The sequence below is a fragment of the Oryx dammah genome, unplaced genomic scaffold (assembly GCF_014754425.2).
Source record: "Oryx dammah isolate SB20612 unplaced genomic scaffold, SCBI_Odam_1.1 HiC_scaffold_8, whole genome shotgun sequence".
Lineage (NCBI taxonomy): Eukaryota > Metazoa > Chordata > Mammalia > Artiodactyla > Bovidae > Oryx > Oryx dammah.
The window spans coordinates 32,789,423-32,814,750 of NW_024070192.1; the positions used below are offsets into that span (position 1 = coordinate 32,789,423).

The 25,328-nt window shown below is 38.2% G+C and overlaps 1 protein-coding gene across 1 annotated transcript in view; it reads left to right on the forward strand.

Moving 5' to 3' along the window:
* Positions 1-15,530: 15,530 nt before the first annotated feature.
* MYH8 (myosin heavy chain 8) overlaps positions 15,531-25,328 on the forward strand; it is a 28,565-nt gene continuing 18,767 nt past the window's right edge. Inside the window, exons 1-13 of the mRNA XM_040243345.1 lie at positions 15,531-15,551; positions 17,071-17,309; positions 17,986-18,129; positions 18,215-18,371; positions 20,474-20,501; positions 20,601-20,709; positions 20,802-20,894; positions 21,025-21,088; positions 22,000-22,098; positions 22,190-22,293; positions 22,450-22,588; positions 23,696-23,814; positions 23,892-24,041. Of these exons, the coding sequence (XP_040099279.1) occupies positions 17,100-17,309; positions 17,986-18,129; positions 18,215-18,371; positions 20,474-20,501; positions 20,601-20,709; positions 20,802-20,894; positions 21,025-21,088; positions 22,000-22,098; positions 22,190-22,293; positions 22,450-22,588; positions 23,696-23,814; positions 23,892-24,041 (1,416 nt within the window). The 5' untranslated portion in view covers positions 15,531-15,551; positions 17,071-17,099. The remainder of the gene's footprint in view (positions 15,552-17,070; positions 17,310-17,985; positions 18,130-18,214; positions 18,372-20,473; positions 20,502-20,600; positions 20,710-20,801; positions 20,895-21,024; positions 21,089-21,999; positions 22,099-22,189; positions 22,294-22,449; positions 22,589-23,695; positions 23,815-23,891; positions 24,042-25,328) is intronic.

Genomic DNA, 25,328 nt, shown 5'->3' on the forward strand with positions numbered 1-25,328 from the left:
TTTGGAAAATGAGATACAATGAGGACAATGGTTTGCCATAGTTGCATAATTAACAGGTAATAGAGTGAGACCTAGACCAGTATCTTCTAATTCAATCCTGGAAGAACTGAGGAACCCAGCCTAGCCTGATCAGTGAGAGGTGCTGATGACAATCTTCCCCTAGAAGCAAGGTCAGTAATCTGCATTTCATGAGAGGAAAGGAAGAGCGAGTGCTCTTCACCTGGACATCCATATAGCTCATACCTTCATAACTGCAGGATTCAGATTTATTACACCTTCATAGAGAGGCCTTCCCCAGCTGCTGCTGCTAAGTCGCTTCAGTCATGTCCAACTCTGTGCGACCCCATAGATGGCAGCCCACCAGGCTCCCCTGTCCCTGGGATTCTCCAGGCAAGAACTTCCCCAGCTACTCAGTATCAAAAGACAACCCCTTCTCCCTGCCCTACCAATTATACTTCTAAGTCCTTGGATTCACTTTAAATGTCTTCATGCACCTCATCACCCCTTGATTATTTTAAATTTATTTATTTATTTTAATTGGAGGCTAATTACTTTACAGTATTGTAGTGGGTTTTGCCATACATTGACATGAATCAGCCATGGGTCTACCTGTGTCCCCCTTCCTAAATCCCCCTCTCATCTCCCTCTCCATCCCATCCCTCAGGGTTGTCCCAGTGCATCGGCTTTGAGTGCCCTATTTCACGCATCAAACTTGGACTGGTGATCTGTTTCACATATGGTAATATACATGTTTCAATACTATTCTCTCAAATCATCTCACCCTCATCTTCTCCCACAGAGTGCAAAAGTCTATTCTTTATATCTGTGTATCTTTTGCGTCTCACATATAGGGTCATCGTTACCATCTTTCTAAATTCCATATATATGCATTAATATACTATATTGGTATTTTTCTTTCTGACTTTTTCACTCTGTATAATAGGCTCCAGTTTCATCTAATTCATTAGAACTCATTCAAATGCATCCTTTTTAATAGCTGAGTAATATGTACCACAGCTTTCTTATCCATTCATCTGCTGATGGGCATCTAGGCTGCCTCCATGTCCTGGCTATTGTAAACAGTGCTGTGATGAACATTGGGGTACATGTGTCTCTTTCAGTTCTGGTTTCCTTGGTGTGTATGCCCAGCAGTGGGATTGCTGGGTTGTATGGCAGTTCTATTTCCAGTTTTTTAAGGAATCTCCACACTGTTCTCCATAGTGGCTGTGCTAGTTTGCATTCCCACCAACAGTGTAAGATGGTTCCCTTTTCTCCACACACCCTCTCCAGCATTTATTGTTTGTAGACTTTTTGATAGCAGCCATTCTGACCAGCGTGAGATGGTACCTCATTGTGGTTTTGATTTGCATTTCTCTGATAGTGAGTGATGCTGAACATCTTTTCACGTGTTTGTTAGCCATCTGTATGTCTTCTTTGGAGAAATATCTGCTTAGCTCTTTGGCCCATTTTTTGATTGGGTCATTTATTTTTCTGGTATTGAGCTTCATATGCTGCTTGTATATTTTTGAGATTCTTTGTCAGTTGCTTTGTTTGCTATTATTTTCCCCTGTTCTGAAGGCTGTCTTTTCACCTTGCTTATAGCTTCCTTCATTGTGCAGAAGCTTTTAAGTTTAATTAGGTCCCATTTGTTTATTTTTTATTTATTTCCATTACTCTGGGAGGTGGGTCTTAGAGGCTCTTGCTATGATTTATGTCAGATAGTGTTTTGCCTATGTTTTCCTCTAGGAGTTTTATAGTTTCTGGTCTTACATTTAGATCTTTAATCCATTTTGAGCTTGTTTTTGTGTATGGTGTTAGAAAGTGTTCTAGTTTCATTCTTTTACAGGTGATTGACCAGTTTTCCCAGAACCATTTGTTAAAGAGATTGTCTTTTCTCCATTGTATATTCTTGCCTCCTTTGTCAAAGATAAGGTGTCCATAGGTATGTGGATTTATCTCTGAGCTTTCTATTTTGTTCCATTGATCTATATTTCTGTCTCTGCGCCAGTACCATACTGTCTTGATGACTGCAGCTTTGTAGTATAGTCTGAAGTCAGACAGGCTTGATTCCTCCAGTTCCATTCTTTCTCAAGATTGCTTTGGCTACTCAAGGTTTTTTGTATTTCCACACAAATTGTGAAATTATTTGTTCTAGTTCTATGAAAAATACTGTTGGTAGTTTGATAAGGATTGCATTGAATCTATAGATTGCTTTGGGTAGTATACTCATTTTCACTATATTGATTCTTCTGATCATGAACATGGTATATTTCTCCATCTCTTGTGTCATCTTTGACTTCTTTCATCAGTGTTTTATAGTTTTCTATATATAGGTCTTTTGTTTCTTTACAGGTGAATTCTACCAAAAATTTAGAGAAGATCTAACACCTATCCTACTCAAACTCTTCTAGAAAATTGCAGAGGAAGGTAAATTGCCAAACTCATTCTATGAGGCCACCATCACCCTAATACCAAGACCAGACAAAGATGCCACAAAAAAATAAAACTACAGGCCAATATCACTGATGAACACAGATGCAAAAATCCTCAACAAAATTCTAGCAAACAGAATCCAACAACATATTAAAAAGATCATACATCATAACCAAGTGGGCTTTATCCCAGGGATGCAAGGATTCTTCAATATTTGCAAATCAATCAAAGTGATACACCACATTAACAAATTGAAAGTAAAAACCATATGATTATCTCAATAGATGCAGAGATAGCCTTTGACAAAATTCAAAATCCAGTTATGAAAAAAACCCTCCAGAAAGCAGGCATAGAAAGAACATACCTCAACATAATAAAAGCCATATATGACAAACCCACAGCAAACATTATCCTCAATGGTGAAATATTGAAAGCACTTCCCCTGAAGTCAGGAACAAGACAAGGGGGCCCACTCTCACCACTACTATTCAACATAGTTTCAGAAGTTTTAGCTACATCAATCAGAGAAGAAAAAGAAATAAAAGGAATCCAGATTGAAAAAGAAGAAGTAAAACTCTCATTGTTTGCAGATGACATGATTCTCTCTATAGAAAACCCTAAAGATACCACCAGAAAATTGTTAGAGCTAATCAAAGAATATAGTAAAGTTGCAGCATATAAAATTAATACACAGAAATCCCTTGCATTCCTATACACTAACAATGAGAAATTAAGGAAATGATTCCATTCACCATTGCAATGAAAAGAATAAAATACTTAGGACTAAATCACCCCTTGATTTTTAACTTACTCATTAATATCTCTCTCCCTCAGCTAAAATAAAATCTCCGCAAGGGCAGGACTTTGTTTTGTTCACTGTTGAATGTCTGATGACTTGAACACTGCCCGGCATGTAACAAGTACTCAAGAAATATTTGTGGGATGAATAATAATCCAGTAATAATTTCATGTGTGCCATGCACAGTGTTAGGGATTTTACACACATTATCCCAAAATAAATCTCAAACCAGATGATATTTTAATTCCACTTTCTCGGTATTCAATAGAAATTAAACAAAAAAATCAGTAAAGATACTTCTGTCTCCAGGAAGATGAAGTGGACCTGCTTTCCCCTACTCCTCCCACTAATCACAGCTAAAACCCCCTGGGCATTAGACATAAAACTAACCTAAGAAATTCTGAAAGTGGAGAGAAGAAGATGGACCAGCTAGCTAAGTTCTCCAGGTTTTCTTTTTATCTAATATGCCCCAGACTTGAAACTGAAGAAGCAGATAGCATAGAAACACATATGAGTGCAGGCCAAGAAAGCCCCAACAAGAATCTTTTCTCTCTAACCCAAGTACAAAGTAATGGGCAGCCTAGCAACTGAAAAACTTTTAGATAACTGATTCAATCCAACACCGCGCCGCCGCCCCCCACCCCGCAAAAAAAAAAAAAAAAAAACAAACCTATGGCTGTATCCCACCACCAGCAAAAGTCAAGGAGAAAATCTATTCTTTACCCCCATAAGGCCACAATGAGGTGCCCCACCACCACTAGGGTGGTGTCAGGAGAGACCAAATAGGAAGAAAAGACTTTCATGCTTGCTAGCCAGTAATGGGACCCCACAAATGCAGTCAATAGATGGGATCCTTGACTCTCAGCCATCAGGTAACTCTTGTTCTTCTCACTGTCAAAGGAGGCCTAATGGGAAGTCAGCATTTTCACAACTGCACAGTGTTAATGAGGCTACTGCCCCCCAACTGTGAAGGCAGAGACAACCACTTGGAAGACATCCATCTGCACCCAGAATTAATAAGGAGACCTCCCTCTCAAGTGTTAACAGAAAGAAACCTGGATTTGTACCTCCACCTGGCAGTAACAAAGTGGTACCACCCCCTTACCTTAACAGAACAATGTCACAGAAAGTTAGATGAAAGCTTTAAATAAGATCCACAATTACAGAACATAATACAAAAATGTCTAGGCTTTAGTTGAAGATCACTCATTATTCAAGAAGATCTCATACTGAATTGAAAAAGGATAAATGACTGGAAAAAGTCAAAATCAAGATGATAAGAGATGTTACAATTACCTGACAAAGATTTTAAAGCATCTACAATAAAAATGCCTCAAGGAGCAATTATGAACATGCTTGAAACAAATGTAAAACTATAAAGCCCCAGCAAAGAAACAGAATATCTAAAGTCTAAAATGGAAATTTTAGAAGTGAAAAATACAATTACAAATTTTAAAAATGCAATGAACAGCCTCGATGGAAAAATGGAGGGGACAGAGGAGAGATTCAGTGAATTGGAATATGGAACAGAAATGACCCAACCTGAACAAGTGAAAGAAAATGAACAGGAAAATGTACAGAGCCTAAGGGTTCCATGCCTCCATAACAAACAAATCTAATATTCATATTATCAGAGTCCTGAAATGAAGAGAAGGAACAGAGTGAAAAAGTACTCAAAGAAATAATGGCTGAAAAGTTCTAAATTTGTCAAGAGACATAACCTACAGATTCAATAAGGAGTTTATTCAAGTAGGATAAACTTAAATCCACAGCAAATTCTATCATAAATGTCTGAATCCTAAAGGCAAAGAAAAATATCTTGGAAGCAGTCAGGCATACCATTTAATCAACAACAAAAAAACAAAACAAAAAACAACAACCTGATTAAAAAATAGGCAGAGGAGTTAATTAAACATTTTTCCAAAGAAGATGTATAGATGGCCAAGAGGCACATGAAAAGATGTTCAATATTACTGATTACAGAAAAATGCAAATCAAAACCACAATGAGACATCACCTCAAGCCTGTTAAAATGGCTTTATCCAAAAGAAAAGAAAAAGAAAAAAGAAAGAAAGAAATAACAAGTGTTGGCAAAGATGTGAAGAAAAGAGAAACATCATGAACTGCTAATGGGAATGTAAATTGGTTATAGCCTCTGTGGAAAACAGTACAGAGATTCCTCAGAAAAGTAAGGCTAGAACTCCCATTTGATCCAACTGTCCCACTTCTGGATATTTATTCAGAGAGTATGAAAACATTAAAAAGATACATGTGCTCCTATGTTCATTCTCAGCATTATTACAACAGTCAAGATATAAAAACAGCCTAAGTGCCCACTGATGGATGAATGGATAAAGAAGATGTATACAAAATAGAATACTACTTGGCCATAAAAAAGGTGAATTCTTATCATAAACAACTACATGGATGGACCTTGAGGGTATTATACTAAATGAAATAAATCAGATGGAAAAAGACAAATACTGTATGATTTCACTTGTATGTGGGATAAACAAACAAACAAAAGCAAGCACATAGATAGAGAACAAAGCAGAACAGTGGTTACCAGAGGAGAAGGGGGTTTGGGGAGGGAAAAATGGGTAAAGGGGGGGTCAACTATATGGTGATTAGGTAGACACTAAACTTCTGGTGATGAACACATTGCAGTGCATACAGGAACTGAAATGAAAACATGAAATGTACACATACAACTTACCATACACTTTCAAAATGAAGATATGTGAAGGTCCAATAATCAGATTTAAAGATGTTCAATATCACTGATCTAGAGGATACTGATTAAAATCACAAGAAGCTTCCACTATACATCCATAAGAATGGCTAAATTTATAAAGACTGACAATAACAAGTGTTGGCAAGGATGCTGGACAACTACATTTTCCATGTATACTAGTAAGGACATAAAATGGTTCAATTGTTTTTTAACTGTCTGACCATTTCTTATAAATTAAATACACAACTTTATACCTTTTGATATAGCTATTCTACTCCTTAGATTGAACAAATGAAATAAAAGATATGCCCACAAAAGGAAAGAATATGGTTTGGCAAGAGAAGAGATGAAAAAATCTGGTATATCCTCACAACAGACTATTACTCACCAATAAAAAGAAATGAAAGAGCATAGATGAATCTAAACAACATTCCTCTTTGGCAGGAGTCATGAAAAGACAGGAGTTACTTCGTTTTCTTGAAGATGAGATAACTAGAGTCTCATATCAGAAAAGATAGAAATGCCTCAAGTGGCTGTAATTCCTTTGCTTCTCTTCCATCAAGAGAAAAAATAGAAAAATCCTCAGGGCAAAGAGAACCTTAGGAATTGTAAGCTAATTCTTGGCAAGGACTCAGAGTAGAAGGACCATTAGATACAGTAACTTAATGCTGGCTCTGGGCTTAATTGTAAGCAGATACCAGTGAGAAGAGCAAGGACAAAGGATATAAGCCATACCTTGGAAGAACTTTTGCTCCAAGTTAAAAGAAAGGAGTTGTCACACAAGAATTGGGTAAGAGATATCTGCATTGGAGAAGGGTTGGAATACACCAATAAATAAGTTTTAGCAAAATACAGCTCACAGCTTAGTTTTCTTGTACATTGCCATCAAAACTCTTTACATGCTTGTTTACTGTCATTTTAAATAAGGTTTTCCATTTCCAGGGTTGCATCTCAAAGGAAACAAGTGGAAAATGCATTATGTTGATCCCTATCTCAGATTAGAGTGAGTGTTAGGTTTCAACTACTCACCACATAATCAGAGCATCACTACTTAACAGGTGGCCACTTAATTAATCACAGACAAAATAACTGAAGGGACATTTGTTTCTAAAGTTTTGCTATTAGAAGAAATGTTAGATGCACAGCTTAGGCACACCTCTTGTCCCCCACACCCCCACCACATGTTTCTATAGGAAAAGAGTAAGATGGCAATTATTGCAATTTTAAATTTCAAAAGATGGAACAAATTTCCCTGGAATTTTACACCCTTATCCATAGCATATGAGAGCATCCACTCTCCCACATCACCATTTGCTACTATCAATTTTGATGACATATTTACGATCATTTAAAAAATCAAAATGGAGTAACTATGGTTCAGGCATCCAAAATGGAGCTAGATGGACATTTTACATGTGGTTTAAGACATATTCTTACATGAAAACTTGAATTTTCCCTGAAATGTATCAAACTCAAGGACTCTAACAACCATTTTCAAAACATTATAACTCTACAAACTTAGTTTTAAAGTACTCTCCCCACCATATAATCATTACAGACCCCCAACAAATCTTTGTTTAACAAGCACCTTCACTTTTTACCTGTTCCAATCGTACTTCCTGACAGTTTATGCAACCTTGTGGAGTTTTGTCTATATAAATCTCTCCCATTTTGTAGTCTCAGTTCAGTTCAGTTGCTCAGTCATGTCTGACTCTTTGGGACCCCATGAACCTCAGCACGCCAGGCCTCCCTGTCCATCACCAAATCCTGGAGTCCACCCAAACCCATGTCCATTGAGTCGGTGATGCCATCCAACTGTTGCAGGAAGAGGGACCCCTTCCAGGGCCCAAAACTGGGTTCTTGTCTAACACTCGGAAATGAATTGTCCGAGAAGACACATGTGCTGACAAAGCAAGAGATTTTATTGGGAAAGGGCACCCGGGTGGAGAGCAGTAGGGTAAGGGAACCCAGGAGAACTGCTCTGCCCTGTGGCTCACAGTCTCGGGTTTTATGGTGATGGGATTAGTTTCCAGGTGGTCTTTGGCCAATCTTTCTAATTCAGAGTCTTTCCTGGTGGCACACACATTGCTCATCCAAGATGGGTGCTAGTGAGAGGGATTCTGGGAAGTGGACGGACACACGGTGTCTCCTTTAGACCTTTCCTGAACTCTTCCAGTTGGTGGTGGCTTATTAGTTCCGTATTCCTTATCAGGATCTCCTGTTATAAAACAACTCATGCAAATGGTTACTATGGTGCCTGGCCAGGGTGGGCGGTTTCAATAAGTGTGCTTCCCTAACACAACCATCTCATCCTCTGTCGTCCCCTTCTCCTCCTTCCCTCAATCTTTCCCAGCATCAGGGTCTTTTCCAATGAGTCAGCTCTTCCCATCAGGTGGCCAAAGTACTGGAGTTTCAGCTTCAGCATCAGTCCTTCCAATGAACACCCAGGATTGATCTCCTTTAGGATTGACTGGTTGGATCTCCTTGCAGTCCAAGGGACTCTCAAGAGTCTTCTCCAACACCACAGTTCAAAAGCATCAATTCTTCAGCGCTCAGCTTTCTTTATAATCCAACTCTCACATCCATACATGACCACTGGAAAAACCATAGCCTTGACTAGATGGACCTTTGTTGACAAAGTAGTCTCTGCTTTTTAATATGCTGTCTAGATTGGTCATAACTTTCCTTCCAAGGAGTAAGCATCTTTTAATTTCATGGCTGCGATCACCATCTGCATTGATTTTGGAGCCCAGAAAAATAAACTTAGCCACTGTTTCCACTGTTTCCCCATCTATTTGCCATGAAGTGATGGTCTAGCAGAACACAATTCAAGTGCTTCTTGTCCTAATAAAGAATAAAGCCAAAATAAATGCCTCTTTATTCCAATCAAGTCTTCATTTCTGAAATTTTAGTTGAGTTTTTGGTTTTGGTTTTGTTCAACCTGATGGGTGAAATATACCAGTTGTTATTTGGTCTTGAATATCCTGAACTTTGAGTATTTTCAAGTTTATTGGCCACTTGCATTGCCTCTTCCATTAACTGTCTGTCTGTATCTTTTGGCTACTTTTTCTATTTACTCATATCTCCATTTCTTCTTGATTTTTTTTTTTACAGTTTTCCTTTGTTTTAATGCTTAAGATTTCAATTCATCTAGCATTTATTTTTATAAATGGTGTCAGGCAAGGACCTAATTGTCCTTTCTCTCCACCCCCACCCCCAGGTGATCTGAAGTGCTATCTTTTGATATACTAAATTTCTGTACATGCCAGAAACCATTTTTAGACTACTAATAGTAGTTCTTCTAATCTACTCACCTTCACCTACATTAACTTCACACTATTTCCATCACTACATTTCTAAAATATGTTTGATGTCAGGTAGGGTGGGCTTGACCTACATACAGCATATTAAAAAGCAGAGATATCACTTTGCTGACAAAGGTTAGTATATTCAAAGTTATGGTTTTCTCAGTAGTCATGTAGGATGTGAGAGTTGGACCACAAGGAAAGCTGAATGCCAAAGAATTGATGCTTTTGAACTGTGGTGCTGGAGAAGACTCTTGAGAGTCCCTTGGACTGCAAGGAGATCCAACCAGTCAATCCTAAAGGAAATCAGTCCTGAATATTCATTGGAAGGACAGATGCTGAAACTCCAATACTTTGGCCACCTGATGTGAAGAATTGACTTATTAAAAAAGACTCTGACACTGGGAAACGTTGAAGGTGGGAGGAGAAGGAGATGACAGAGGATGAGATGGTTGAATGGCATGACTGGCTCAATGGACATGAGTTTGAGCAAGCTCCAGGAGTTGGTGATGGACACGGAAGCCTGGCATGCTGCAGTCCATGCCACGGGGCTGCAAATAGTTGGACACAACTGAGTGACTGAACTGAACGCAAGGGTGGGCTTGTTACTTTGTTGTCAGTAAAAATTTATTATTCCTGGAAACTTGCATTCTTTTACTACAAACTGTGGTGTTGGAGAAGACTCTTGAGAATCACTTGGACTGCAAGGAGATCCAACCAATCCATCCTAAAGGAGATCAGTCCTGGGTGTTCATTGCAAGGACTGATGCTGAAGCTGAAACTCCAATAGTTTGGCCACCTGATGGGAAGAGCTGACTCATTGGAAAAGACCCTGATGCTGGGAAAGATTGAGGGAAGGAGGAGAAGGGGACGACAGAGGATGAGATGGTTGGATGGCATCATCGACTCGATGGAAATGGGTTTGGCTTGATTTTGAGAGTTGGTGATGGACAGGAAGGCCTGGTGTGCTGTGGTTCATGGGGTCACAAAGAGTCAGACATGACTGAGCGACTGAACTGAACTGAATATTGCAATTTGATGTTGAATTACAGCTCTATCCTTTGTCGATTACTTCCAAATCTGTTCCCTTTCCATAGAGAAATATTACCGTAATCTCAGGAAATTTAGTTTTCATTGTCTTGGGGTAGAATAAATTAAGTGATTCCTAAACATCTACAGTTATTTATATTTCACCAGCAGCAAGGACAGTCAAGTCTACAATCCCCCACACACCCCACACACACCCCCGCCTCTTTTCTTTTCCAAGAGCTACTGGATTAGTTTAGGTTCTCAACTCTTCCCTAAAATAGCACAACAACTGCTTAAGTAGGTTATCTCTGCTGCACTTTTCCAATCCATCTTCCATGATGCTGCCATAACTGTGTTTAAAATGCAAATCTTAAAACGTCAGTTCCTTGTTTAAAAGACTCCAGTGATATCCTGTGACCTATGGTAATAGAGTCCTATCTTTTACATGGTTTTCAACAGAATGATAATAGCCAATATTTATCAAATACTTTCTACACAGCCAGTTACTATGGTAGCTGCTTCACACATATTTCTCACTGATCCTGTGAGGATTAATTATATTTCTCATTAAACCTGTGAGGTGGTAGAAAATTATTATAATTGTCCTTTAACAGATGAACAAACTGAAGCCTATGGATGTTAGGTGACTTGCGTAAAATCATACAAAATAACATCTGGCTAGTTACATGGATATTTAAGACACTGAGTGAGTGAGTGAGTGAAAGTCACTCAGTCATGTCCTACTCTTTGCAACCCCATGGACAATACAATCCATGGAGTTCTCCAGGCCAGAATACTGGAGTGGGTAGCCATTCCTTCTCCAAAGGCTCTTCCCAACCCAGGGATCGAACCCAGGTCTCCCACATTGAAGGCGAATTCTTTACCAGCTGAGCCACAAGGGAAGCCTTATACTGTGTTCACCATAAAATACAGGCCAGTTTGCAGCCTCTAAAACTTACCTATTCAAAGAAGTCCATATAATGAATTTTTAAAGTACCTACTTGATTGATTTTTTAAGCTAGATATAAAATAAAATACTCAGAAAGTATGAAAATAAAGATATGGAAAAAGATAGTCCATATACATGCTGCTGCTGCTGCTAAGTTGCTTCAGTCGTGTCCGACTCTGTGCGACCCCAGAGACGGCAGCCCACCAGGCTCCCCCATCCCTGGGATTCTCCAGGCAAGAACACTGGAGTAGGTTGCCATTTCCTTCTCCAATGCATGAAAGTGAAAAGTGAAAAGTAAAAGCAACACAGTATAGCAAAATATTAGCAAAAAAACAGAACTCAAAGCAAAATACTACTAAAAGCAGCAGGGATAGTTCATATTTCATTTCAAAAAGATACAATCTACCAAAAAAGATAAAACTATCATAAATTTCTATGGAGTTAGCAACTAACTGAATTACATAAACAAAAATCTGGACAATCTGAGAATAACCAGAGTGGACTCTTAACTTACATCTATTAGAAAAATCACAAATCAAGTAGACAAAACTGAAAACAGATGATTTGGAAAACACAAATAATAAGTCGAATGATAAAATTTTAAAAAACTTTGTAGCCAACAATGAGAGAACATAAATGCTTTTCAAACATCTAACACATACTTTTCAATGGAGGTGATATCAGTCCTTAAGAAGTAAAAATTAGTTCTTAGGAGAGCAAAAAAATCTTAGGCATTATAATAGTTTGTGCCTCTCTATGGCCCCCAGAAAAAAGAAAAAAAAAAGCTCAACCTTATCTGAAAAAACCTTATTGCTTAATCTCTTTTGTTATAGAGAAATTAATTCGTTTAAATTTAAATCCATTTAATTAAAATCTTATGCTGAGTATTCATTTCTTAAAAAGAAATTAAACTTAATGAATTAAATTTGATTAATGTCTCTCTTCAGTGGGAAAGTTATTGAAAAAAAGGTTAAAATATACTGATCTAAAAAATTCATAAGAACTGAGTCATATGGGGGAAAAATATATCTAAATTTGCTTATACATACATAAAATACCTCTTGAGGACACACAGGAATCTGATAACTGTTGTTGACTCTGGGAGGGAAACACAACCGCTTTCTCACACTATTATAGTCTCAATTTTAAAACAAGAAAAATCATAAAAACATGATCTATAAAAGAAAATACTGATAAACTGGATTGCATCAAAATTTAAAACTTTTGCTGTTCAAAAGGCACCATTAAGAAAATGAAAAGAGAAGCCACAGACTGCAAGAAAATATTTGTTAATCATATATCTGATAAAGGACTTATATCAAAACATATATCTATATCTATATATGTGGGTATAAAGACCTCTAACAAATTATATGAAAATTATCCAATTTTTTAAATGAACTAAACAATTGGATAGACTCTTCACCTAGAGAAAATATATAAATGGCAAATAAGTATATAAAAAGTAACCAAAATCATTAATTCATTAAGGAAATACAAATTAAAACAACATTAAGATACCACTCTACACTCACTAGGATATATAGCAAGGGCTCGTCGCTCAGTTATGTCCAACTCTTTGCGATCCCAGGACTATAAGCTGTCAGGCTCCTCTGTCCATGGACTTCTCCACACAAAAATACTAGAATAGGTAGCCATTTCCTTCCCCAAGGGATGTTAGCGACTCAGGGATCGAATCCAGGTTTCCCGCATTGCAGGCAGATTCTTTACTTGCTAGGATGGCTTTAGCAAACAAGGACAATACAAGTGTAGGTGAGAATATTAAAAAAACTGGAAGCCTCATCTTATTGGTGGAAATGTAAAATGGCACAGCCACTGTCAGAAAGAATTTGGCAATTTCTTAAGAAGTTAGCCGTATGCAATCTAGCAACTCAACTCCTAGTTATCTACCCAAGAGAAATGAAAACAAATGTCCACAAGATGACTTGTATGGAATATTATCAACAACTCTTTGCATAACAGCCAAAACTAGAAACAATTCAAATATCCATCAATTTGAATGGATAAACAAAATGTGGCACTATATCATAGACTACTACTTAGCAACAAAAATGAATAAACTGTTGATGTATACAACAGCATGGAGGAACTCAAAAAGCATACTAAGGAAAAGAAGCCAGACGTGAAAGACTGCACACTAGAGGATTCCATTTGTGTGAAGTTTCTAGAAAAGGCAAAACTATAGAGACAAAAAGCATATCAGTTTTTGCCTAGGAGTTCTGATCTGGATGCTACTTGAACTGTTTTATTACTTATACACACAAACACAAATATAGACACACGAGGTCCCTCATTGCTATTGGATCTACTAAGAAATAAACTGCATGTGTACACACACAAGAGAAAGAACCAGCAGCTAAAAGAGAATCCTCCCCCGTAAAGCCCAAATTTATACATCTGGAAATTAAAAAAAAAAAAAAAAAGAAAATCACACTTAAGATAAATTGAGAGCTGAAATGGAAACAGAAACTTTAAAATGATAATTGTACAAGGGTACTATAATACATATCAACCCCTGGGATTCAGCCAAAGTAGTAACCAAAGAAAATTTTATAACCATAACATGCAAGATCATAAGAAAGAATGAAAATAAATGAAGTAAGCTTTCAGTTCAAGACACTAGATACACACAAACAACATAAACCTAAAGAACTAAAAGAATGAAGAAGATTAAGAGCAGAAAATAATAAAATAGAAGAAAACTTATTTGGTAAATCTAAATGAAAAAGAGCAAACACAAAGACAAAACTTTGGCAAATATGATTTAAAATAAAAAAACAAAATCAAAATACATTAAAAAAATAAAAAGGAATAGATGACTACACAAGAGCTTTTTTAAACCATAAAAAGATATGCACAAAAAAATGTCCAAAAAATCTATAAAAACTCACATGGAACGGGCAATCTTCTAGGAAAATATAAATCTTCCAACTGGGGGAAAAAAAGGTAGAAACTGCATCCTGTCTATGGCAGTGGTTACAAGAAACAGTGCACATGAAAAACTCATAGAACAAAAGAAGTGAATTTTATTGTAAAGTTTAACATTTTTTTTTAAATAGTAGCAAAAAAACCTCACATAACTGCCACATAGAAAGAGTGAATTTTGCTATATATAAAGTATACTTCAATATCCCTAACCATTAAAAAAAGAAGATTCTAATTTTAAAAGAATGTTAATATAATTTTTTTAAAGAATAAGAGTGTAAATTTCATTGGTGGTATGAAAATTATCTATGATAGAATTTTTTAAGTAGATTGTAAAGCAAATATGTGCTATATATGTGTATATAGTATGATCAAATTTATATGTCTATAACTTATCTTACTTCTGCATAATGAGATTACAGACATTTTTTTCTCTTTGCTTATCTGTATTTTTACTACAAAAATACATATTATTTTCTAATAAATAATATTTTTTTCAATGTTGGATGGATGAGCACTAACTTAATGGTAGGGACTCAGTACAGAATCTTCTCTCACCTTGGCCTTGCTGCCCAAGCCCAGACTCCAAGGGTGAGCCTTGGCAGTGACACAAGGTAGAGAAGATGGTGGGGGTTCCTATGGTAACAAAGAAGGAAAACGTGGTTAGGGCCCTAAAAGCAATGCTCGCTGAGGCTGTGATCGTTGGGTTACCACAGGCATGTGTGAGAGTTTGCCAAATCAAATATAGCTCTTAGGAACTTACTTTGAGGCCCCACCAGGCACTGTCAAAGATTACCTTCCCAGCACACTAGAAAGCATTCTCTGCCAGCAGATTGGTCCCTGTCACATTATTTATAGGAGATTGGTCCACATACTCAAAATGATATGAATACTTCTAATTATATCCAAACATGACAAATGTCAGAACAAATTATTCTGAGAGTTCACGCTGCCAAATGTCTTGCCCTAACAAAGAGGAGCAAGCTGCAGGATCAGCACACCAGCTCCTATATAAGCACGATGAGCCCTCCTGCTACATCTCCACCAAGGACCCAGAGGTAAGTGAATGGGGGCCTTGGGACCTGCAGGGCTCCAGGGGACAGAAACAGCTTACCCCACAGCCCATCTCTGAGCATGAAATTGTTCCTTCCAGCTCTGACTTTTATTTTCATAAAGCCATGGCAGGTTTTAATTCTGTAACTATCTTACTGGAATTTATTTAATTCTGTAATTTAGACCAGGCAAGTTTTAATTCTGTAACTATCTTACTAGAATTTCATAGCTTCTCTAAAAAGAAACTCATTGCTTTACAGCTTTAGATGCTCCTGAACCTGCATCTTCATCTGGAATCCAGAGGTAAGACTCAGTTTTATTCATTTATTGATGACAGAAGGGATGTAGCCTAACAAAGCTGGGGACAGCTCTTCACTGTACACCGTTTCCTTATATTTTGCAGTTATGTAAATATGTTGTCCTTCCAAATGTCTGCTTATAAATGCTGGGAAATCACTTCTTCCAAATGTCTTATTCTCAGAGACTACCCTCATCTGAGTTCCAGGATTAAAGGACCATTTGGGAAAGAATGAATTTTGACAGTGAGTTCTCAGCGGCACTAAACAACTGTCAGGGGCAATGGACTACTCCATACCAACCTCCTTCTACTGACAAATGCTGAATACTTGGGTGTTTTACCAGTATTTTTTAAATACCTGTAAACATTCTTAATCTAAAATATGTGAACAGAAATGAACATCTTCTTAAAACCATAATATTTTAGCTACTTTTTCATGATTCACTGTAGTTTTTAGAAAGATTTGTTACTGTTTGTTTAAAAAAAATCACAAGAATTACACCCCAGAGTGCTATCTATCACACTTTAAAATAGAAGGAGAGATTCTGTTCCTTCCCCCAAGTAATTCACTGCCTGAGAGTATAAAGAAAAGACCCAATCAAAGTAATGAGCCAATGCTGAGACACATATCTATCAACAGAAGACAATGGCTCGTATGCATGTGATAAGCTCTTACATTTCTGTCTTGTCTTTTTCTGGATGAAGAGAAAAGAAGCCTGTGGAATTTATGCAGGATGAAACACCTTCGTGCTGAAGCTCTCATTCCCCTGTGTTTAGATCTGTTAACTGACAGTTCAAATCCTTCATGCCAAAAGGAGAATGTTAAAAGAGATTTTGAAATTAAGGCAATGCTAAGTCTCTTGGTAACAAGCCAAATGATATATTAAAAGAAAAAAAAAACCCTAGAGTGATAATGATTTCTTATGAGGTTAATGACCCACCAAGAGATGTTTAACATAAAGTGGATGTTAAAAAGAATTATTTGGCTTACAAGAGAAAAAAAAAAAAGGCCATCTAAAAGGCAAAAATGTTTTGGGTAGCTTGGAAGATATCAACTTTCATTTGCACAAGACTAACTTTCCCTCCTAACTCTATAATCATCCCAGCAAATGGCAGATGCAAACATTATGCATCTGAGGATTAAAGAATGACAGTTGCTATAAAACAATCCATCAACAACAGTCTTAGCTATAGATATTATTAGAGTTTAGAGATTAAAACAGGCAAGGATTCCATTCTCACTCAGCTGTAGGTGCCCTAGCCCTGAGGATCAAGACGTGCCATCTGGGAAGGAAATTTTCAAAGCCCTAAAAATGAAGCATCACTCAGATTGCTGTCTCATTCCAAACCAGCCCTGTGCTAGTGTTATTAACACTTAATAGAATGCTGGTCAACACAGGTTGGAAGAACAATTACAGTCCAGGCTGGGGATGGAACCTCAATATTTCTGTCATTTCAAATTTTTTTCTCACATGTATATAACTTCTGATTTCTCTTTTCCCTCTCTCCTACTCTTTCCCCAAGGCAGAATTCTCTCTAAATAAATCGCAACCATGAGTGCGAGTTCAGATGCTGAGATGGCTGTTTTTGGCGAAGCTGCTCCCTACCTTCGAAAATCAGAAAAGGAGCGGATTGAAGCCCAAAACAAGCCCTTTGATGCTAAAACATCAGTCTTTGTGGCAGAGCCCAAGGAATCCTATGTGAAGAGCATCATACAAAGCAAGGAAGGGGGGAAAGTAACTGTAAAGACAGAACGTGGAGCAGTAAGTAAAAACATAAGGAGAAAATCCTTCCTGTTTTATTTCTCCATCTCCTCACTTCAAGTTGAAGCCTTCCTTGCTCACAATTTCCAAGTCTATTGCCAATCCAGACACCCTTCCAGTCCATTAACAGACATCAGATTTGGAAGGTAAAAGAAATTCTCACTTCTCCCTTTCCCAACCACCAAAAGAACTTTAAGCCACTAGTCAGCCTCCAGCATTTCCCTTCAATTACTCACTTCCCAGTCTAAATCTCCAAACCTGGGAGAAATAAAAACTAGTTTCTATCAAAAGAATTATTACCTACTAAGGTAAATAATGTATTAATCTTCCCATTACTTCCTCCCAAATTGAAGTTTCTTATAATAAATGGCAAGGAGAAATAAAAAATTAAACCCATTGAAGTAAAATGATATAAACTGATAAACCTGGGACATGAAAATGTGGGAGGAAAAAAAGTATATTTTAAAGAGTAGGAAGTATTCTAGCTCATCACAGGAAACAGATTATTTTTTTTACCATCAAACTCTAAGATGAATACATTTTTGTGCTTTTATTTAAAGGACACTGAATAATATAATGGAAAGTGCCCACAATCGTAGTCTTATAACCAAAGCAGATACACATAAATCCTACCTTCAACCATTAATACAAACCTGACTCTCACTTTACTTGCCAGACTCTCACTGTCAGAGAAGACCAAGTCTTCCCCATGAACCCTCCCAAATATGACAAGATCGAGGACATGGCCATGATGACCCACCTGCACGAGCCCGGAGTGCTGTACAACCTCAAAGAGCGTTATGCAGCCTGGATGATCTACGTGAGTGCCCTTCAACCTCTCTTTATTTCATCTATCTCTCCAAGTAGAATCAAATCCCACATGTTGAGTGTTCTGATTTTCTCAGACCTACTCGGGCCTCTTCTGCGTCACTGTCAACCCCTACAAGTGGCTGCCGGTGTACAACCCCGAGGTGGTGGCAGCCTACCGGGGCAAAAAGCGCCAGGAGGCCCCGCCCCACATCTTCTCCATCTCTGACAACGCCTATCAGTTCATGCTGACTGGTGAGTGAGTGATGCATCTATTTACAGAAATGTGGAAACGGAATCTTGAATGAACAAGTAGACTTTGGGCTTTGATTACAATAATACATGGCAGCCACACAGGGCTTCACTGTTTTCAAGAAACTTTCAATGCTGTAACATCACATAATCTTCCCCACAGCCACTCTACAGATGAGTAAAATGAAGCTAGTCACTGAGTTCACTGACCTGCCCAAGCTAACCCAGCTACAAACTGGAAGCCTAGTTGAAACAATTAGCAGACCTACATATATGTTTCTTTTCCATATTTTTTAATTTCTGATTTGGAGAGGGGAAAAAGTTCAAATATATTTTTTAGTATATTCAAGGAAAATACTTACCAGCCATAGCTGGAAAGCGTTGTGAATTCCTTTATCTTTAATAGATACAGCTAACACTGCCAGCCTTTGAGATAGAACATGAGTAAAGAAAGAACTGTGACTTCCCTCCCAAAGATTTTGAAGCATTTTCCTACTAGAATGGAAGAAAATAGAAATCCATCCTTCTTTGAAAACATTTTTTAAAAATTTATTTCAAAGTCTGTTGCTCCTGTCTTATCAAAACATAAACAAACAGCTTTGATACAAATTGCAGGCCCAAATATAGCATTAAAATCTTTTATCGGCATACACCAAATGTATTGCCTTTGGAAATATCCTGAATTCCTGAGTTTCCTGTTGTTCCATGAGATATTAGAAACTGGAGATTTTTTGTTCCATTTTGGTTTCTTTTTTGTTTGTTTTGTTGCGCTGTTTTTAAATTGTCTTTTAAAGGAGAAGAGAAAGGGATAAAAAACAAATCTTGCATTACAAACTGGCCAGCAATTCTATAAAGATTTCATGCTAGTAAACTGTTCTTTGGTTGTCAACAGAACCTAGCTACCTTCCAGAAATTATCGAAATTCAGGCTCATTCCAGAGGTTTTAACACACAGCAGTTGCATTTACACTGGTATGTATACCGCCACCTCTACCAAGGTCCCCACTTCCCCAGATTTTGGGGCTGCTCCAAATTCAAGATTACTTATCTCCAAACATGATTTTGATATAAAACCATGCAAAACTGTAGCATCTGACCACGTTAGAGACTAAAACACTGTTTTCTTATCTATGTTCCCACTAGGTGCGACATGATCTTTCATGGTTTTTCTTCTATTGGAAAAAGAAATCAATCTGAATATGTTTCAAAATCTGTCTCTACGTTCCGAAACAGAGCTTTAAAGTTCTCTGAAGTCTATATGCACATCTAAATAGCATCCATCTTGTATCTATTTCTCTGAATAGGTTTTTTTAGATTTGAGAATGCTCTAGAATCAGTACAGAATTAAAAATTTAACATCAGAAAATTGGTATAAATCCAACATATCAGTCATATAGAGTGACAGTTTTTGCATTACTTAGAAAATGTGTATAAAGGAGAGAAATAAAAGGAAATGAACAGTGACAGTTATTAATACAATTCCAGATCTCTTCCTTTTTTAGTATTACCAGCAGTCAAGTTAATATCAAGAACTGGGAGGAGGCCAGACAGCCGAAACATATATAAACCAGAAGTCAAGAAGACCAAAATATCTTAACAAGTGATGTAACTATCAGAAAAATCACTTATTCCTCCCTGGGTTCCTTTCTTTATCTGTTAAATGAAACTTCAGATTTCTGATTCTTACTGAAATAGCTACAGATGAAAGTATGTGATGCCTGGAATTTTCTTTAAAATAACCGAGCTTGGGATGGGAATATAGATTATATAAAATTGGCCAGATAGTAACTACTGAAACGCTGTATACACAGGTACGTAGGAGCTTTTAACAGTATTGCCTCTACCTTTGTATAGGTTTGGAATTGCCCATAAGTTTTTAAATTAATAAAATACCAGAAGAAACAGATGATTCTTTACCTCTCATTTTCACAAATTTTACTCCAAGAGGCAAGTACTGTCTGGGAGCTACACACAAAGCCAAAATCACAGGCAATATCTTCAAATTGTTAAAAAGAATAAACTGTATTTAATCTGAACAGAGTCAATAATCTTCACAGGGAATGTGCACTATTTTTAAAAATGACGGTCTTGATTTCTCTTTCACAGATCGTGAGAACCAGTCCATTCTGATCACGTATGTGATTTTTCCTTCTTCTCTGATTGGTGGTGATTGTCTTAGATGTTGACAATGTGAGCTGTAGTTCTGATCTCTTCTCTGGTTTTTATTTGACAGCGGAGAATCTGGGGCAGGAAAGACTGTGAACACGAAGCGTGTCATCCAGTACTTTGCAACAATTGCAGTCACTGGGGAGAAGAAGAAGGAGGAACCTGGCAAAATGCAGGTGGGTCTGATAGGCATGTGAGAATCATAATGGGCAGGGCACTCAGGAAGCCACGGACTTCCTTGTGTTTCTGCTCTTGTGTTTCTCTGCAGGGGACTCTGGAGGATCAGATCATCAGTGCCAACCCCCTGCTGGAGGCCTTTGGCAACGCCAAGACCGTGAGGAACGACAATTCCTCTCGCTTTGTGAGTCTCTGGGTCACAGAAGGGTTTTCTCGGGTCTTAAATGCCCACAAAGGCATCTCTCAGTCATTATTTCAATCTCTTCTTACTCATGTGCTGTTTTGTATGTAACATTGTCTTTTCCACTTGCAAGGGTAAATTCATCAGGATCCACTTCGGGACCACAGGGAAACTGGCTTCTGCTGATATTGAAACATGTGAGTAACACAACCACTGAAACTCAAACAGATAAACCAGGGATGTCATTTGCAGGGATACTGTCAACACGTGGTGAGCACTGAGCCTGCTGCCAGGGCCGCTCGCGACCTAAGGCCATAATTCTCCACAACCTCTGTGTGCTCTGCTTACCTCAGTGTCAGACTGATGGCTCTGCAGCACATTTTGGAATTCCAGTCTCAGAAGCAACTATGGCATTTTTTCCAGGACCAACAGTAGGACTATTCACGGGTTCCTATATGTTATCTACAGGTTTACAATACATTTCTGTGATTTGCTCTTTTTTTTTTTTGCAGAAGGATTCACATTTACTGGTTCAAATAGAGTATCTAACATTTGCTAAACATGCATTTCACACTAACTGGCCACATTTCCACAGTAGTCAAATTCTCAGAAAAGGGCCCATCCCTTGGCAGATGGCAGGGGGAGAGGTAGCAGAGGGCCAGGGCAGCGGAGCCTGCCAACTATCACTTGGTCGTGCAGGACTGATGGAGCCAGGTTGGCAGGCATTCTGTGATTTGCTCTTGATCTGAGCTTTGGCAGATGTTTCCAAGGTAATCACTCACCAAAGAATCTAAGGTGAGCTGAGGAAGGAGGGGATATTAAAGATCAATTATAAGACAAAGGTCACAAGTCATCCATGTGAAAAGCTAATTTGTTACTAGAGCATGCATACTTCACTCTTTGCTTTTAAAGGGTGAGAACCTTGGGTAATTGCCATATGTATTTGGAATTCTTACATACAGTACCAACAGGATCCATCATAAAGTTGAAATCTCAAAGAAGCCTATTGTAATAACCCCAATTTTAGCCAAAGACATTGTGGTTCATTTACTATCTCAGGAGCACTGATATTTTTTCTAATTCAATGCCTATTTCCCCCTCTTTCCAGATCTTCTAGAAAAGTCTAGAGTTACTTTCCAGTTGAAGGCAGAAAGAAGCTACCATATTTTTTACCAGATCACTTCCAATAAGAAGCCAGATCTGATTGGTAAGAATGAACCTAAATTCACAGACAAAAGTTAATATTTTTGTTAACTACTTTTAATGTGAAACATACACCCTGAACTCTGTGTACCCAGAAATGCTCCTGATCACCACCAACCCATATGATTATGCCTTTGTCAGTCAAGGGGAGATCACAGTCCCTAGCATTGATGACCAAGAAGAGCTGATGGCCACTGATGTAAGACAAACACTCACTTTTTAAAAAATCTATTATGCATGGAAATGATGATAGCAACCATGCTGTAAGTGTGGTTACCTTAGAATATAGTGTAAATTCACCAAAATACGTTAATATCTTCTGCCCTAGCCTTTGTCCTGTCATTTCTCCTGACAGAGCGCCATAGACATCCTGGGCTTTACTCCTGAGGAGAAAGTGTCCATCTACAAGCTCACGGGGGCAGTAATGCATTATGGGAACATGAAATTCAAGCAAAAGCAGCGTGAGGAGCAAGCAGAGCCAGATGGCACTGAAGGTACCAAATGAACCCCCAACTGGGTTTAAGACAGAAAATACAACAAGAAACAATAAAAAGTTCTTCTAAACTCACATCTTCTCTGCAACTAAATTTCTGAAGGGCACGCACACAGTACACATACTGCGCTCTGTCCTCGCCCTCTTTTCCTTTTAGCATCTCCACATCTCCGCCATTTCTACACACACCAAAAAGAGAAAACGAACCCTAATAGCCACTTATAAGTATGTGTTTAAAAAGCACAACCTGGGGCCAAATCAGAGAGAGAATAAGACAGAACCATATGCTTACTTTGCCTTAGAAATGACAAGAAGGTATACAGGATAACTTGGCATTTCAGTGTGTTTCAGCACCAACTGGGTAAACCTAGCAGGGAGATACAATGTCTGCCCAAACACAGAGCTGGGGGTGGAGGATATCCCTAGACATCTGTGCACATGTGTGTGTGTGTGTGTGTGTGTGTGGTCTACATGTAAACCTGCAGACAATCTAGGCATCAAATAAGATAAACAGAAACCGAAAAAGAAAAGTCTTATACTCTATGGAAGGAATATGGAAATTACAGAAACCACCATGGAAGCTACAGTTATCTGCTCCTTTGAAGCCTTTCCTGACCATCCCAGCTCGACATTCTCTCTCCCTCATTTACATCAGAGTCATTGGCAACATTTCAGAAGGGGACGACGTAGGAATCATCCATTGAGACTTAGTTCCTACATTTTCAGATAAAGAAACTGGTCATTGATGGTAACTTGGGAAGAGCAAAATTGAGATAAGGTGTATTCATGTCACCTTTCAACCACACCTAAGAGCAGGGAACTCTGGCTTTTGTCTTACGTAAAGTATTTCCATAAACATTGGACTTACGTTTGATTTTGCTAAATGACTCCAAAGCTGCTTGCAACAAATCACCAAAGGCCAGTGTAAGTGACTGATCATTTATTAGCAAGTACATGCTCTAATGTACAGGAAGCCTTGCCTGATCTTCTATAGAATTATTTAGGTTTTCATTTAAATAATAATGAAAATGGATTGGAGGAAAATGGAAAGACTATCTTAAAGAAGCATCTGCCATTAAACAACATTTCTTGAACTGTGTCTCTGCAGTGGCTGACAAGGCTGCTTATCTCCAAAGTCTTAACTCTGCTGACCTGCTCAAAGCTCTCTGCTACCCCAGGGTCAAGGTTGGCAATGAGTATGTCACCAAAGGCCAGACGGTGCAGCAGGTAAGTGCACAACCTGAATGAGTCACACACTTCCCAGGCCTTTAATGGTGCCAACAAACATTACTTTGTCCATGAAGGTGTACAATGCAGTGGGCGCCCTGGCCAAAGCCGTCTACGAGAAGATGTTCCTGTGGATGGTCACCCGCATCAACCAGCAGCTGGACACCAAGCAGCCCAGGCAGTACTTCATCGGGGTCTTGGACATCGCTGGCTTTGAAATCTTTGATGTGAGTTATCTTCAGATTAATAAAAAGTGGGAGAAAGACAATCTGGGTTTTGATATATTGGGTATTCCCCAGTGGCTCAGCGATAAAGAATTTGCCTGAAATGCAGGAGATGTGGGTTCAATCCATGGGTCCGGAAGATCCCCTGGAGGAGGGCATGGCAACCTACTCCAGAATTCTTGCTTGGAAAATCCCATGCACAGAGGAGCCTGGTGGGTTATGGGCCATGAGATCACAAAGAGTTGGACATGAGTGAAGTGACTGAGCAGCAGCAGCATGCTGGGTATTATTCATTTGTATTTGTAGTGTCTACATTGCTTTCTCCAACATAGTACCTAGGACAAAAAATCTAGGAGGTAATAGGATAATAGCAGTAGTAATAATGGCCAAACTCTATCGAGAAGTCTATATTTCTGGCACACTACTAAGTACTTCAAATTGTTACCTCATTTAATCTTCACAATAACCCAAGAAGGAGTAACTAACATACTTCTAATTAAATGTGGAGGAACAGATGCAAAAAAATCAGCATACTTGCTAAAGATCCTCCAGCCACGTAAGGCAAAGCCAAGATAGGAACCTGGATCTGTAGTGTTTGGTCCATACACAAGGCTCCTTCTGTCCAATTGAGGAAAAAGGAGCTAAAAGGAGAAGCACAGTGACAGTTCATAGTCTTTCCTCTTCCAGGTTCATCTGACACCCACCATTTCCCTTCTGGGTCATTAGCTTCATCATCTATAAAAATGAAGGTGTCTATAAAGTAACAAAGATTACTATAAAGACTTCATCAGATCTTCAATGCTGGACTACACGAGGTCCCTACTTTCACAGATGTGACATGAGAATTTACCAAATGTTTGATAGGAAGAGAAATTAACCTATTAATTTCATTTTGTACATCAACTAAAGGTCTTATGAAAAGCTTTCCTTATAAAGTGACAGCCAAAAGTGAAAATGTGAACTTCACCTTGAATTAGAGAGTGGGGGTGGTAAAAACGTGAGGCTTTGCAATAAATTACTTTCACCCTTAAATCTGAACCCATTACTCACTGGATTGTACTTTTGTTGTACTTTAAATGCACATTATTGCCCAGGAAATCTTAGAAAGGGAAGGAGGTCGATTCTACCAGAACTCTTGCTGTGTGGCTGACAGCTTTAAACAATGCCCAGAAATCACAAAAAGGGTTCATGTCAAAAATGATCCTTTCTTTCCTGGGATTTCTGAATAAACAATAATTAGTTCATAATTTTATTTCATTACTGAATTCCATATATTTTCAATAAAAGATT